General features: G+C 37.9%; 1 protein-coding gene across 4 annotated transcripts in view; it reads left to right on the top strand.

The window, feature by feature from the left end:
• TMEM131L (transmembrane 131 like) overlaps positions 1–13,313 on the top strand; it is a 79,500-nt gene that overhangs the window by 55,760 nt on the left and 10,427 nt on the right. For all 4 annotated transcript variants that reach the window (XM_084204752.1, XM_084204750.1, XM_084204749.1 and 1 more), the window contains 10 exons: positions 40–149; positions 1,767–1,839; positions 3,895–4,037; positions 4,661–4,803; positions 5,129–5,315; positions 6,430–6,615; positions 7,499–7,648; positions 8,200–8,813; positions 10,900–11,054; positions 12,311–12,435. In XM_084204752.1, coding sequence (XP_084060878.1) covers positions 40–149; positions 1,767–1,839; positions 3,895–4,037; positions 4,661–4,803; positions 5,129–5,315; positions 6,430–6,615; positions 7,499–7,648; positions 8,200–8,813; positions 10,900–11,054; positions 12,311–12,435 — 1,886 coding nt within the window. The remainder of the gene's footprint in view (positions 1–39; positions 150–1,766; positions 1,840–3,894; positions 4,038–4,660; positions 4,804–5,128; positions 5,316–6,429; positions 6,616–7,498; positions 7,649–8,199; positions 8,814–10,899; positions 11,055–12,310; positions 12,436–13,313) is intronic.

Below are 13,313 nucleotides of genomic sequence, written 5' to 3'. Positions count from 1 at the left end.
TAGTTTTTAACTCTTTCTTTTCCCCTCCAAACTATTTAGGTAAAATATTTCGTACTAAGAAACCCTTCATCCTTCCCAGTTACGTTGCAGCTTCTGCCTCTTTCTTACTACCCTGATCCCCAAGCTTCACTGAGTCTGCTGAAAAAATGGTAATAACTATCTCAGGATACTGTTTTCCCATTTAAAAGATCTTATTTGCTATGCCTTTTGATTGTTACTTGTTATGTAGTTTTTCAAAGTGTAACTTAGATGGGGATTATGTTCTGACCCATTTTGGAAGATAGAGCCATGTTTGGGGCACCTCCCTGTATGGTGCATGCCTTTGTTCTGTACCTCATCATTGATAAAACACAAATTTAACATGTTTTAAGCAAGTTTGTGTCTGCCACATAGATGTTATAGTTCTTCATCTTCTAGTATCTGAGGCTTAGTGCAAACTGCCCAGGTGAGGTGAACAGCTTACAGAGTTGGGCTTGTGCATCTCCTCACAGTGCTAGCTGGTATCTATAGAGTCTGTAGGCAGATCAGTGAAAAGAAGGTATCTGAACCATCCCACCAGGAAGAATTTTCTTCTTAGCCTTTTCTTCTTAGGTAATAACCCTGGTCAAAGAGGAAACAGGAACTGGGAAGAAAAATGCAGGTTCAGAAGGAGCAACCTCAGCATAAATGTGTAGGGTCAGCTAAGTAAATGTTTCTGCGTTGTTTTTGACTTGGTTTTAGATTTGAGATGATCTAATGAGAAATCTAAAGGAGAGTTAGATTAACAATAAAGGGACCTGGCGAGTGAGCTGAAGTTCACCAAAATAAGCCCTGTCACACTTTGAAAGAATGTTATAGTTGGTAGAGTGTGTGATTAGAGACAGTGGGATTACTCCTGTGCTTAGGTGTAACTTGCTTATTTGGGGTCCCAATCCCTGTGTAATTGCTTCCTTAACCTCATTCCTTTACATAGGTACATGCATGTGCATATATATGTCTGTGTATATATATATGCACATTAATAACTGCATCTGTTTGCATACTAAATATGGTTTCCACATAGACTCTTTCAAGTGGTTTGCAATTACATTTTCTCTGTATTTGCACACTTTTGTTTCTGCAGATCTTCTAAGTTCACCAGAAATCACATCCATTAACTGGTTCTTTTTAAGCTAATGTCATAGACAGCTATGACAAGAGAGTTTTCAGTTCAGTGGCTGGAGGTCCATTCGTCTATAATCTACGTTTTACGTGTTGGTTTTCTTATGTCAGTTTTTAATACTTAATGTCAAATGCTTATAATTTGCATTTGGACAAACAGATCAATTGCTTTAAATGAATTTGATTTGCACATTATGTGATGGAAAATAGGAATATATCCCAAACAAATCATGAGAAGAAAGAGGGATATTTGAATAAATTATATGAGATTTAATAATGATTATTTCTTAACAGTTATGTGAGCAGAAAGAGCTTCGGGGAATTTGTGTTTGTATGGCTTAGAAATTCTATTTTTTGACTGTTATCTTTTACAATACTCTGCACTGACAGACCTAAAATGCCCAGCCATTTGTCTGTTTTCCAAATGTGTGTAATCCACATAAAAACTGATTTGCAGCGTATTCTGTTGAAATGCAGACCCACATTTCCACCATGTTTCACACTGCCAAAATGCAATCATAAAAGTAGTCTCTATTTAAGAATGGATGCCAGCATGTAAAAATAAGTGAATGAAGTTCTGACAGGCTGGGTTTCAAGTGCTTAACTTTTTGTTTTGGTTTATTTAGGTTTGGTATAAATGTGCAAGCTATTAATTTCACAACCACCGAATTCAGGCTAATGGATGAATGTTCTCACAGGGTAAGATGGCTAATTTTGGTAGAAGTGGTCTGACACACTAGAGAAGGATTTTTCTATCTGTGCTACTTCTGGGTTCTTCCCAAGTGCAATTTAAAGTAGTTTCACCGTGTTTTCCTGATTCTTCATCCAGTTTGTATCTTTGCAGTTAATTATTTTCAGGATTTGAGTCAGTTTTCAATACAGCTGTAGGGAGGAAGTGCATGCATGCCTGCAAGTGTGTGGATGGGCTGTTGGGACTTCACCCTTGGCTCCAGGCTGGCCATGAAGTGTCAGGCTGTGGAGTCAGTGATGTCAGGAGTGGGCTGGTTGTCTTCTCAGTAGAGGGAAGTAGTGTCATGTAGTTCAGGGGAGGAGGAGCTGGGATTTCTGCATCTTAGCTACATGCCATTGCAACTTCTAGATTCAGGTTTGGAATGTCATGGTTCTCTCTGGTTCCCATTGCCTCATTTTTGCATGAGTGTGGTAACACTTGACCGTGGCATTCCAGTGCTGAGCTGTGCTTATACCCTGAGGTGTTGTGTTATGGATGACAGAGAAAATACTGTATCAGGGATGCTGGCATATTCTGGTGACCAGAGTACTATCCAGAATACCCACAGAATTTCTTCTTAAGACTTCTGGTTTGTGCAAAAGCCCAGAATTAATGTATTTTCCTTGCTGTTTGGGCATACTGCAGCTTCATCTTTAATGTCCTGTGTAGATTCATGTTTCTACACATATGCTTTAAGATCATAATGAAATATTTATACATTGTAAAAAGAAAAGTGTATGTTTGCTACACTAATCAAAGCTGACCTTTCCTTTCTGGCAACAGTTATAAGAGTTGTTGTAAAAGAGAGGAGACAGCAGTTCATAAAATCCTAGCCTGTAGGCACACTCTGAAAAGGGAAGGTAGCGTAGGGGTAAGAGTGAGCTTCCACAGTCCCACACACCGTACTCTTGGCCAAATGGAAAAATAGCTGTGGATCTTCACATCAGTGTGTGCAATACATGTTTTTCATTAGGTTTGAAGTGCTAGGGGAATCTATCTACCATGCATGGTTAGGTAGATTTTCAACACATTCGAGACAGATCTTGCCTTGTTACCCAAATCAATAGTTGCTAATATTTGAATTTTTGTATTTGGCATCGTTTACCTAGTCAGTTTATGTGCAGTGAATTGTTATGCTTCTCTTTGTAGGGAGTGACATGGGGAAGTTTGTAAATGCCATACATGGCTTGCTTTTAATAAATACTGATTATTAAATGCAGGTTCTGATAGTTTTTTTGTGTTATTTTTCATAAAATAGACTAAGAATAAAAACATTTTGAACTCAAAAATATCAGAAAAGCTGTTAGTACAACACCCATAAACTGAGAAACAACCAAGTGAGAGCCCATTTTGGAATCTTTATGGTTTTTTGACTGCTATAGGTATCTGATCACTCCTTTCTAAGAGGAGACCCCAGTTCTGGAAGAGCAAGTTATAGGGCTATTTTCATTTTTCAAAGGCAGAAAGAATAAACAACAGTATTAATAAAAATTTACATTATTTCCAGACTATGTGAACTTCTGGTAGTTCTGGTTTTCAGTTAATATAGGTGAGAGTTCTCTTTGGCTTCTTTCCAGTGACTCAAATGATCAGCATATTTACCAGCAGTCCCTTTCTCACTTCAATCAAGTTGTAAGTCATGCACTGAGGGTATAATGGTTGCCACATTTCCCTGTGCAATCAATACACTTCAGTTCTTGTGTTGTGAAGTGTTTCAGGATTTCTTGAATATGAAAGACACTCTATAATTTCTTTTCCATCTGAGAAAATAAAAGCTGTTTTAAATAATGAAGTAATACATTCCTCATAATAAGTGCAGTAATATGAACTTTTGCTCAAACAAACAATCTTATCTGATGTTTTACGTTGTCAAAAGGAAAGGCTTTGGTATAACAAGTTAGTTAGCAGTTTCTGCACCTTGCCAAAATATTCTATGTGGTGCTAAGTGGTGATACAGTGCTTTCTTTACTGACATCTTTAAACACATGTTTTCTGTGAGTAAGAATTGCATTTTTGTTTAACAGAATGCACATCAAGAGGACCTCATCAGCAAGAAATGCAGTTCTGAGATGCTTTTTTTAAGTTTACAGCCACTGGAAACCAGAAAAGTTGGTGTAATTTTTACACCTCTTGACTACAAAAGAGTAGCTTCCCTTATTTTAATCAGGTAAGCCAAATTTTAGTTGTAAGTGAGAATCAAGAAGTTCAATGTAAAAATGAATTTGCAAAGTCCGGGCACATAGACAAATGGTCAAAATTTGAAAGTCAGAATACCTCTGGTTTGATAAAAATTGCTTAGAGTGTGTTTGTGCCTTATGTCTCAGTCATTAATTTTCTTGATATGTGGTCAGAGCGTTATAAAATGCCTGTGACTGTACTGAGGCAGTTTTGAGTTAAGAGAGAAACACATTGGATGGCTTTGCTGTTTTCAACCTGACTTAATAATGATAGGAGTTATGGATCCAGTGAGTTTTTCATGCAGCCAAACTTTGGTTACCTTTGTAGGAAAAGGGAGTTCGTTGAATGAAGAAGCAACCATTTTTACTAGGTGGCACAGTTGTTATCTAGTGGCACTGGTCACTAAACTTGCTCCTTCACTGTGTGAAATTCACTAGTGGCTGGTTCTGGAGTGATCCTGTCTCTGCTTAGGGGAAACCTGTCTAGGTTTTGCCACTGATTCTGTTACTGAAACACTGTTATCTTGATTTGGCCCGTAGAGAGCAAAGCCATGATTTTGCAAACTAAATTTATGCTTTAGTGGCTGATTGCTTGATTTTTATTTTATGGCAGAAACAACTTAACTGTTCTGGATGTGGTCAATGTAGAAGGTTTTGGAGCCAAAGAATTGCTTAAAGTAGGGGGCAGACTCCCTGGTGCAGGAGGATCCCTTCGATTTAAGGTGCCAGAAGCGACACTAATGGACTGCAGACGACGTGAGTAAGGAGACACAGGTCTCTGGTTGTGCAGCTGGCTGCTTTGCTCTGCACTGGAACTCATACAGAACAATAATGTTACAGAAACAGAATGGTAAAAGCTGAAGAGCTTGGCCATGAGAAGTGTAGATTCTGTTTTGTCAAAACTCTGACTGAAAATAGTTTAAAGTTTTACGAGTACACTACTGCAGAATAGTCTGTATTAGGTCCTGGTCACTTATGGGATTTTTTACATTCAATTGTAAGTAAAAATTGGAATTTATTTATGAAGGTAAGAAAATAATTTCATGCACTGTAAACTAATTGCTCTCTTTTTTTCTTTAAGAACTGAAAGACAGCAAGCAAATTCTATCCATCACGAAGAACTTCAAAGTAGAGAATATTGGGCCTCTTCCTATAACAATTTCATCAATGAAAATCAATGGTTACAGTTGCCAAGGATATGGATTTGAAGTGTTAGACTGTCGGGAATTTTTCCTAGCTCAAAACACATCACGAGAAATCAGCATTGTGTAAGCACTAACAAATTTGTTGACAAAATAACTGAAGTGGAAATTTGAAATAATTAATTTCAGAAACAGACACTCCAACGGCATACCACACACAAAATTTTGAATAGAAATTTAGTAAGAATTTCCCTCAGGATAACACTAATGAATGGATTATATAATACTGGTTCTTTATGTGACCCATTATTTTTAAAAAGCAGCATACATGCTTTTATCGGTGTATTATGAAGTAATAAATTAAAACAAAAAAGTTGCCGCAATTTTTATTTGCTTGTTATTCTCTAAGCTTGTTCCAAGTAGCTTGACCACAATCTAGTCATGTTTTCCCAACATTGCACATAGTCTAGAACTGATTCTTTTTAAACTATCCTTGAATGAAAGATACTACTGTGACTTAAGCAAAAGTAAATGTTACTGTAGTAAAGTAATTGTGGTTCCCCACACAACAGATTTCACCTCTACTGATTGGAAAGGCAAGTTAAACCTTCTTTCAAGGTTTAACAAGGTTAAATCAAGTAGAGTACTGAGATGGGTCAGGGAAGTAGAAGAAGAGACAAATGTAGTGTTTCTTCTGCTTTCTGTATCTTTCCATCTTTGCACCCTAGTACCTAGTCCTTTCTGAAATCATGCTGTCTGTATGCTGGACAGCTGTGCTTTTGTTGATTAACCTGAGTTGATTATGTGTATTGCCTTGATAAAAGGAAAGCATGTCACAGTATTAAGGGTCTTGTGAAGAGTCACAATAAACTCACATATTTTGCCAAATTAAGATGACCTAATGCCACCTGCACAGTTTAAGCAGATAGTGGACACTTCACTTAACTGTGCTTTAAAAAATATTACTAAATACTATTATTTCATATAACTAAACTGTTATTATTATATGAATAAATTAACAATTCTTATTAATATCAAGGCAATGTATTTTAGTAATTTTAAGAATATTATTAAATTATTGGTAAATATTATTAAATTTGTTTTCTTATTTATTGTTATTGTTATTGTTGTTCCTGTTGTCATCATCATATCATTTGTATTTTTGTCATCAGTGTGACTTCAGAAAGTAAAATTCAGCCCAACAATGAAAAAGTAACACCACCTCTGTTTTTCCTGACAGTTTCACTCCTGACTTTACGTCTTCGTGGGTAATTCGTGAGCTCACACTGGTGACTGCAGCTGATCTGGAGTTCCACTTCACGCTCAACGTGACTCTCCCTCACCATCTGTTACCGCTGTGTGCGGATGTGGTGCCAGGACCCAGCTGGGAAGAGTCTTTCTGGAGGCTCACTGTCCTCTTTGTAAGGTAAGGCTTTCCTCACAGCGCCCCAGAGCTCCTACAAGATGCAGTGCATGTGAGTGTTGCGGTGGTGACACACGTGTGCTGATATATCCCTCACTGAGATCCCCCTGCTCACTGTGCTGCTGCTTGTACGATTTGGACACTGGAAACCTTCAGAACACAAATGAAGTAACAGTGGTGACCACTTTTCCTGCTTCTAGATGCAACAGAAGAAGGCTACAGGGATCTGAAAAACTAGGAATTTTTCATTCTGTTTTCCTGCTAACAAAATTTACGCTGCATGATTGAGAAGGTGGTTTGATAATTTAGAAAGATTTTTGTTTTGATCCATATATGTTTGATGCAATTAATACACCATGGAGAGAGGATATTTTGCATCTACATTTTTAGTTCAGAAGTATGATGGCATTTGTAGCTCATTTTATACCATTTTCTCTAGGAAAAGAAAGAGACAGTATTTAATAAAAATTTAAATAATGACAATGACTATCATGAATGAACAGTGAGCTGATAGGTCATATTATGATATGATGTCTTGCATCATAATATGATATGATGTAAGACTACAACACAGTTATTTCTAAATTACCTTCAAGGATTATCTCTTTTAGAATGAACTTTTTCTTTGTTCTGTTTTTTTTCTTTTAAAGTTCATGACTGAGATATTTTATCGAGCTAATGACTAGTAAGGCTTATAAGGAAAAAAAGGAAAAGAAAATACTATTACAACTATCATTTTTAAGACTGTATTTTGAGTTTACTGTCTTTTTACTTAAAATTGACTGAAATAATATTTGAGAAGTGTATCTTGTTAGAAGCTTTCTAAATCTTTCACTGAATATTCCTGAAAGTTGTAGACACCAGTATCTGTTGTTTTCTTTGGCAGTTTGTCCCTGCTTGGAGTGATTCTGATAGCCTTCCAGCAAGCCCAGTATATTCTAGCAGAGTTCATGAAATCAAGACAGAGGCCAAATCCTAGTGCTTCACCACAGCAGAACAGCAACTCTGTTGACGTAATCAGCTCTGATTCCTACAAGTAAAAATACCTTTTTTTTCTTCTTCTTCTTTTCTACCCTGTTTATTGCAGAGTGGTGTTTTCTGTCTGATTTTCACTGATATTGCTGTGTGCTGGTTTAAAGGAGAAAGTGTTCCAAGCAGCCTTTTTTAGAGAACTTCCACCTCAAACCAGGAGGAATGGAGGAACTCAGGGGTTTATTAATCTTGAATATTGCCAGTAATACAAAAAATAAAAATTGTGTGATGAAATTAAAGGATACATCAGATGTGGCAACCATGGGAAGAATGGAAAACACATTGATGGTTCTTAATCTGATCCTCTTGAGTGGTCAGTCAGGCACTCATTCACTGAAGCATATAAGTGTGTTGGAAGTCTGAGCAAATACTTTAAGTGTTGCTCAGTTCTCACTGAAATCAGAATGTGCTTAGCTGGTATGGTAAATTAAAGACCTAAAGCAATTTCATGGCTTGTGAATATGCCCCCCTTTCTTTTCTTACAACAATATCTTATAAAACAATTCATGATGGCTTTGTAAAGAAAAGCAAATACCTTTTTTTTTTTTCCTCCAGGGGAAGCTGCAAGACTTTTATGGATTCCTATAGTTCCTCAGATAAAGGTAAAGGGAAGGGCTTCCTGTCTGTAGGCACTTCTTCCAGCCGAAGTCAGAGTGCGGCAAAGAGAAGTCCTGCGACCTACAGCCACTCTCAGAAGAAACACAAATGTTCAGTTTACTACAGTAAGCAGAAACCAAACACAGCAGCTGGCAGTGCCATTGCAGCTGCTGATGAGAAACAGAATCAGACTGCAGAGAACCAAACCTCAGCACCAAAAGAGGACATTTGCACTGATGTTGTCAGTGAGAACTGGGTAACTCTGAAATATGCAAATGGCATAAACGTTAACAAGAATTTAACTCTTCCAGAAGACTTTCTGGGTAAAGAAGAAAGTACACTGAAAAATACAGTTCTCATTAAAAATACTTCTTCAGAGTGTGATCTGAAGGAAGATCTTCAAACATGTATGTTTCCTAAGGAAACTAACCTTAAAACTTCAGAAAATCTAGCTGAGCTCAAAGAACAGGAGTTCTGTTCTGTGAAGATGTCCAAGAAGCTACCTGAAAGTCACTTGTCCAGAAATTCACCTCAACAACAGCCGGAACTTCAAGAAATAAGGAAAATTAGTGGTAATTTTTTCTCTATCAGTCTAAATTACTAAGTGAAATCTTCTGATGAGTTCACTGTGATTGGGATTTTGTCTTTTGCATAGGACATGGGAATGTGGTGTTTCTTATGTGTTCACTGTGATTTGTCTGTTTACATTCCTGAGGAAGCAGCTTACATTTAAAGTTGTTTTGTAAATCATAAATTTGTTTGGTTTACAAATTTCAAGTTTGTTGCTGTAGCATTTTAACTGCTAAAATAATTGATGTCATAGATCTGCTTATAAGACACAAATTGCCCTTGTCAAATATTCAGAAGGATCCCAGTTTATTATTTTTAGGTCCACTGAAAATATGGTGGTTGAATCACCAAGCAAGCACAATCAGAAGCAGATATTCAGAACTCCTCAGATAAAACCACCCAAAATAAGAAAAACATGACATCAGGAAAATGTGAACTTTTATTGCGTAGGAATCTGCAAATCAATGTTTTCCATAGTAATTGCATAGCTATATATTTTATCTTGTTTTTCTTTTTTTGAAATTGTGGGGCTAGGCCTGGGAAGTCTTACCTCTTAGCTTCACAATTCAAAATTTTAAGAACAGCAGAAGAACACCTGGGAGAAATCAAAAGCAGGATATGAGAATGTATCCTCTGGAAGCTTGGCTTTACCGAGGCACTTGGCAAAGTAACTGAATGGTGAAAACTGGCATTTGCTGTGTCTGTGGCAGTTTATTTAGGGAGTGAGCCATCAGAGAGGGATTTCAGGCCCTGCTGTCTTGTGTAGTTGCTACCACTCGTTGCTTCTTGTGTTGTTACCTGTGAGCTATAGCAAGTACAAGTGTGCAATCTCAGGTGAAGGCAAGATATTTTCACTGATTCTTGCAAGGTATTTTGAGATTCTTCATACGCTCCTAAAATACACTGTTGCTTATTCTTTGCTTTGAATTAGGAGATCATTTAGTGTATCCAGTAGTATAGCACTAAAGGTAATCTCCCTTGTTGTCTATTCGGAGTTGTGGCTTTCTGCACTATCAGGCATGTGATATTTCTGTGTTCCAAGGCATTTAGTAGGATATGTTAAGTCTAAAAAGTACCATGTTGCAGTGTTTGTATCTTGATTATAGTTACCGACCTGGTTTTGTGCAAACAGGGAGTTCAGGACCTCGGTACTCACATGTTTGTATGCTGGAGAGCAAGAGAGTATTCTTTAGAGCTCTGGCAGTCTCCCTTGCCTGGTGTTTGATTCACTTGTGCTCCTTTTGATGTCCTCATGGCTGCCTGCTCCAGAGGGAAGCTGGTATCTGACTCAGAGCAGGGATGTTGTAGTTGGTTGGCAGGAAACTAAAAATGTTTGGGCATGCCTTTCCCAGTTGAGAAGGCCAGTTCAGTTCAGTAAGTGATGACATTTCTCACACAGAGCAGCTGAGAACCTCAGCAGCAGATCACTGTGGATGTAGTGCAGGTCTCTGAGATACCTGGGATTGATCAGAGGCAAAGTTCAGCTGAGCTGATCATCTGAGCAGCTCAGCTATAGTTGTTGAGGCAGGCTTCCTCTTGAAGCTTTCGTCTGTTGGACTCTTAGATCAAAATAATTCTTCTTCCTCACAAGCCTCTCAGGTAAAAGAACTTTTAGTGTGGAAGCCATGTTAAAGAAAGGATGACTTCCCTTTGTCTTCATAGTGAAGGCAGAGGATACTTCAGAGGTGTCAAGCACCAAGTAAAGGCTGTCCTTTCTCCCCACCTAGCTTGCAGGGTTTTTTCTCTTTGTTTTTTAACCCAGTGTTCTCTAGCTTCAAATTCTACCTTACAGACCCATGGCTGAGCCCCAAGTAGCTCAAATTCAGATGAGATGAGCAGGACTTGTTCAATCTATGCATGCATTTGGAGTAGTGTGCTCATGACCATGAAGCAGCATAAAGCTACTTTTTGCAACTGCTGTAAGAATTTTTACACTGCATTAGCTTTTGGTTTTAACATTTTCCAGTATCATCAGCCTAGACATTAGTTTTGGAAAGCAATACAAGGCTGTTTTTAAAGAAAGGCATGTGGTTATGACTGAGAGCCCCTTCTCTTCCCATGCAAACAATTGTTATTGTTTAATTGTAGGGAATAGCCAGCAAGTGCCTCTCAGGAATGAAACAGAAAACTGCGAGATTTCAAAAAAGCAGATCAACCTAAAGCCTTCCACAGAGAAAAAGATCAGTAAGGGACCCAAGGAAGAGACTCCATGCTGTGCAAAAGAGGAGATTACTTCTTCTGAGGTTGGTATTGAGATCTTTCTCCTTTTCAAATTTGAAATTATCTTTTTATAGTTTATGTACATATATACACACATATAGGTAGGTATGTGTATGTGGGGACTACTTTGTAGAGTCGCAGATCTGAAATGCTGTAAATCAGCTGAATGAGGAAGAATGCAGATGTGCTGTCCCACATGCGTTGTGTATTAATGCTGCTTTATGGAATGGTGAATAGTTTGGGTAAAAATCAAAACAGCCATATCACAGCCAGAGATTGTTACTGTTAGAGCAGGCACAAGCATACTGGAATCTAATGCCAGCTGTCAGCCACACTAATGATGTGGGAACATTCTCTGCAGGGGAGCTGGGCTTATTGGCCTTCACTTGCAGACCTGATCTCCAAACCAGGGCATTGCATCAGAAACTTGCATTTGAGAGTACAGCAGGAAGAAGCCCTTCAGCAGATTGTGCAGGCATTCTTCACCCCTGGTTTCTGAGTATGATAAACACATCAGACTGTACCTTTGTAGGCAGCATAAAACACTAAAAGAACTTCATCAGGCAATTTGTGAACCTGAGAATCTGGATTGGGTTTGTATTCTGTCTACTGGATATAAATCCCATGGCAAAATGGTGTAAGGAAGAATTGCTTACATTGCTTGGGGAATATGTGAGAAAAGACACGGTCTTGTCTTGCTTTGGGAATTGTTGTTACAAACTTCTTTGCCCATGTGGCTGATGGTGCTCAGTTTGTTTCTAGCACTTCTTGAAATGACTGGTATTTGCTGGTAACTTACTCCATAATTTCCTCAGCTGTAATTCAAATGAATGCCTTCCCCCACCGCCCCCAGTTGCTGAGGAAAGGGAGGATTTATTGCTGCTGAACTTGCACACCAGCTGATCATAAATCTGGCAGATGTTTTTTGTTTTTAGCACATTGGGAATTTTATTGACTGCTTTACTTTTTCCCCCTCCATTTTTTTATTTCCCTGAAAGTCAGAGCTAGATGCTGTGAAAGGGAAAATGCTAAGTTTGGGAATTCAGAAATTTCTCTCTCATCATCTCTTGCTGTCTTGATGGACAGAGTCTTGGAAAGGCTGGTTAAATTGATGGTGCTGGAAAGAGGATGTGCTGTGGAAAGCCACTAAATCATGAAGTAACTATGCATTTGGGTCAGGCCATTTTGTCCAGAGAAATTTAGCTAGAAAAATCCAATGGAGTTCCTTGACTAAGTTAAGTTCATTTTATAATGTCTCAGCTTGTATTTTTGCCTTTAGCAAGAAGATGCATATAGAAAGAAGAAGCCTCAGGATAAAAAGGAAGGAAATGTACCAAATATGAATTGGAATAGGAATAGAACATCTAGGAAAAATAAGAAGAAGAATATAAATATATCCACAAGGTATGTATTGCCTCACCAAATCATGAAGAAACCCAGAGTTGCTGTAATGTTTCTTCAGGTTTTCCATAATGCATTAGGCAGGATTGCTTTATCAATTTAAGTAAACACACATTAATCCTGTCCCGAGCATTGACTTTTAGGAATGTGCACTACTAAATATCACCAGGAAAACAAAAATTTTTAAAATATTCCATGTGTAAATCTACATGTAGATAGATGCAGCCCATTTTGCATAGCAGTGGTAGCTCTCTGTTAGAGTCTGGAATGTGCTGTCTCTGAAGTTCAGATAGCTTCCTTCTCTTTGTGTATTGTGTGGAGAAGTTCTAGTCATGTATTCTCTTCACTGGAAAAAGGAAAATAAAATTGTTGAACTGATTCCACCTTCAGGAGAGTCATCTGCTATATTGAGTAACTGCTGGGAATGTTGTCCTCTACCAATTTTGGGAGAGAAATGTGTAGAAATGAGAGAGTGGCTTTCATTTTTGCTGTAATGAATAAAACAACTAGAGCAGCACTAGATTGTAAAGAATATTGAGTGAGCACTGTGGAAAGTTAATTTTTTTCCCCTGAGAATTGTGTTTTAAAGTCAGTTGTAAATTACTTTTAATTATTTTTTAATATATTTTAAATTTAAGTTGTTTGGATTATTAAAAAATACTGGTTACAAACTGCTTTTACAATAGAAACACTTCTGAGGAGAAAATCCTACTCCTTCCCCTCCCCCAGCCCTTTGCATTTAGGTCCCAATCCTACAAAGCCTGCACAGACTTAATTTTTATTGTGAGTGCTTCTGTTGAGGTCAGTGGACTCCAAAAGGAGATTGTCAATCTGAAAGGGCTGTTATAACTCATTGTACACACATTTCTGTTCATTTTTGG

The sequence above is a fragment of the Fringilla coelebs genome (assembly GCF_963513975.1).
Source record: "Fringilla coelebs genome assembly, chromosome: 4".
Taxonomy (NCBI): Eukaryota; Metazoa; Chordata; class Aves; order Passeriformes; family Fringillidae; genus Fringilla; species Fringilla coelebs.
Note: the sequence above shows the minus strand (reverse complement) of the source record. Positions and strands in the feature narration are given on the sequence as shown.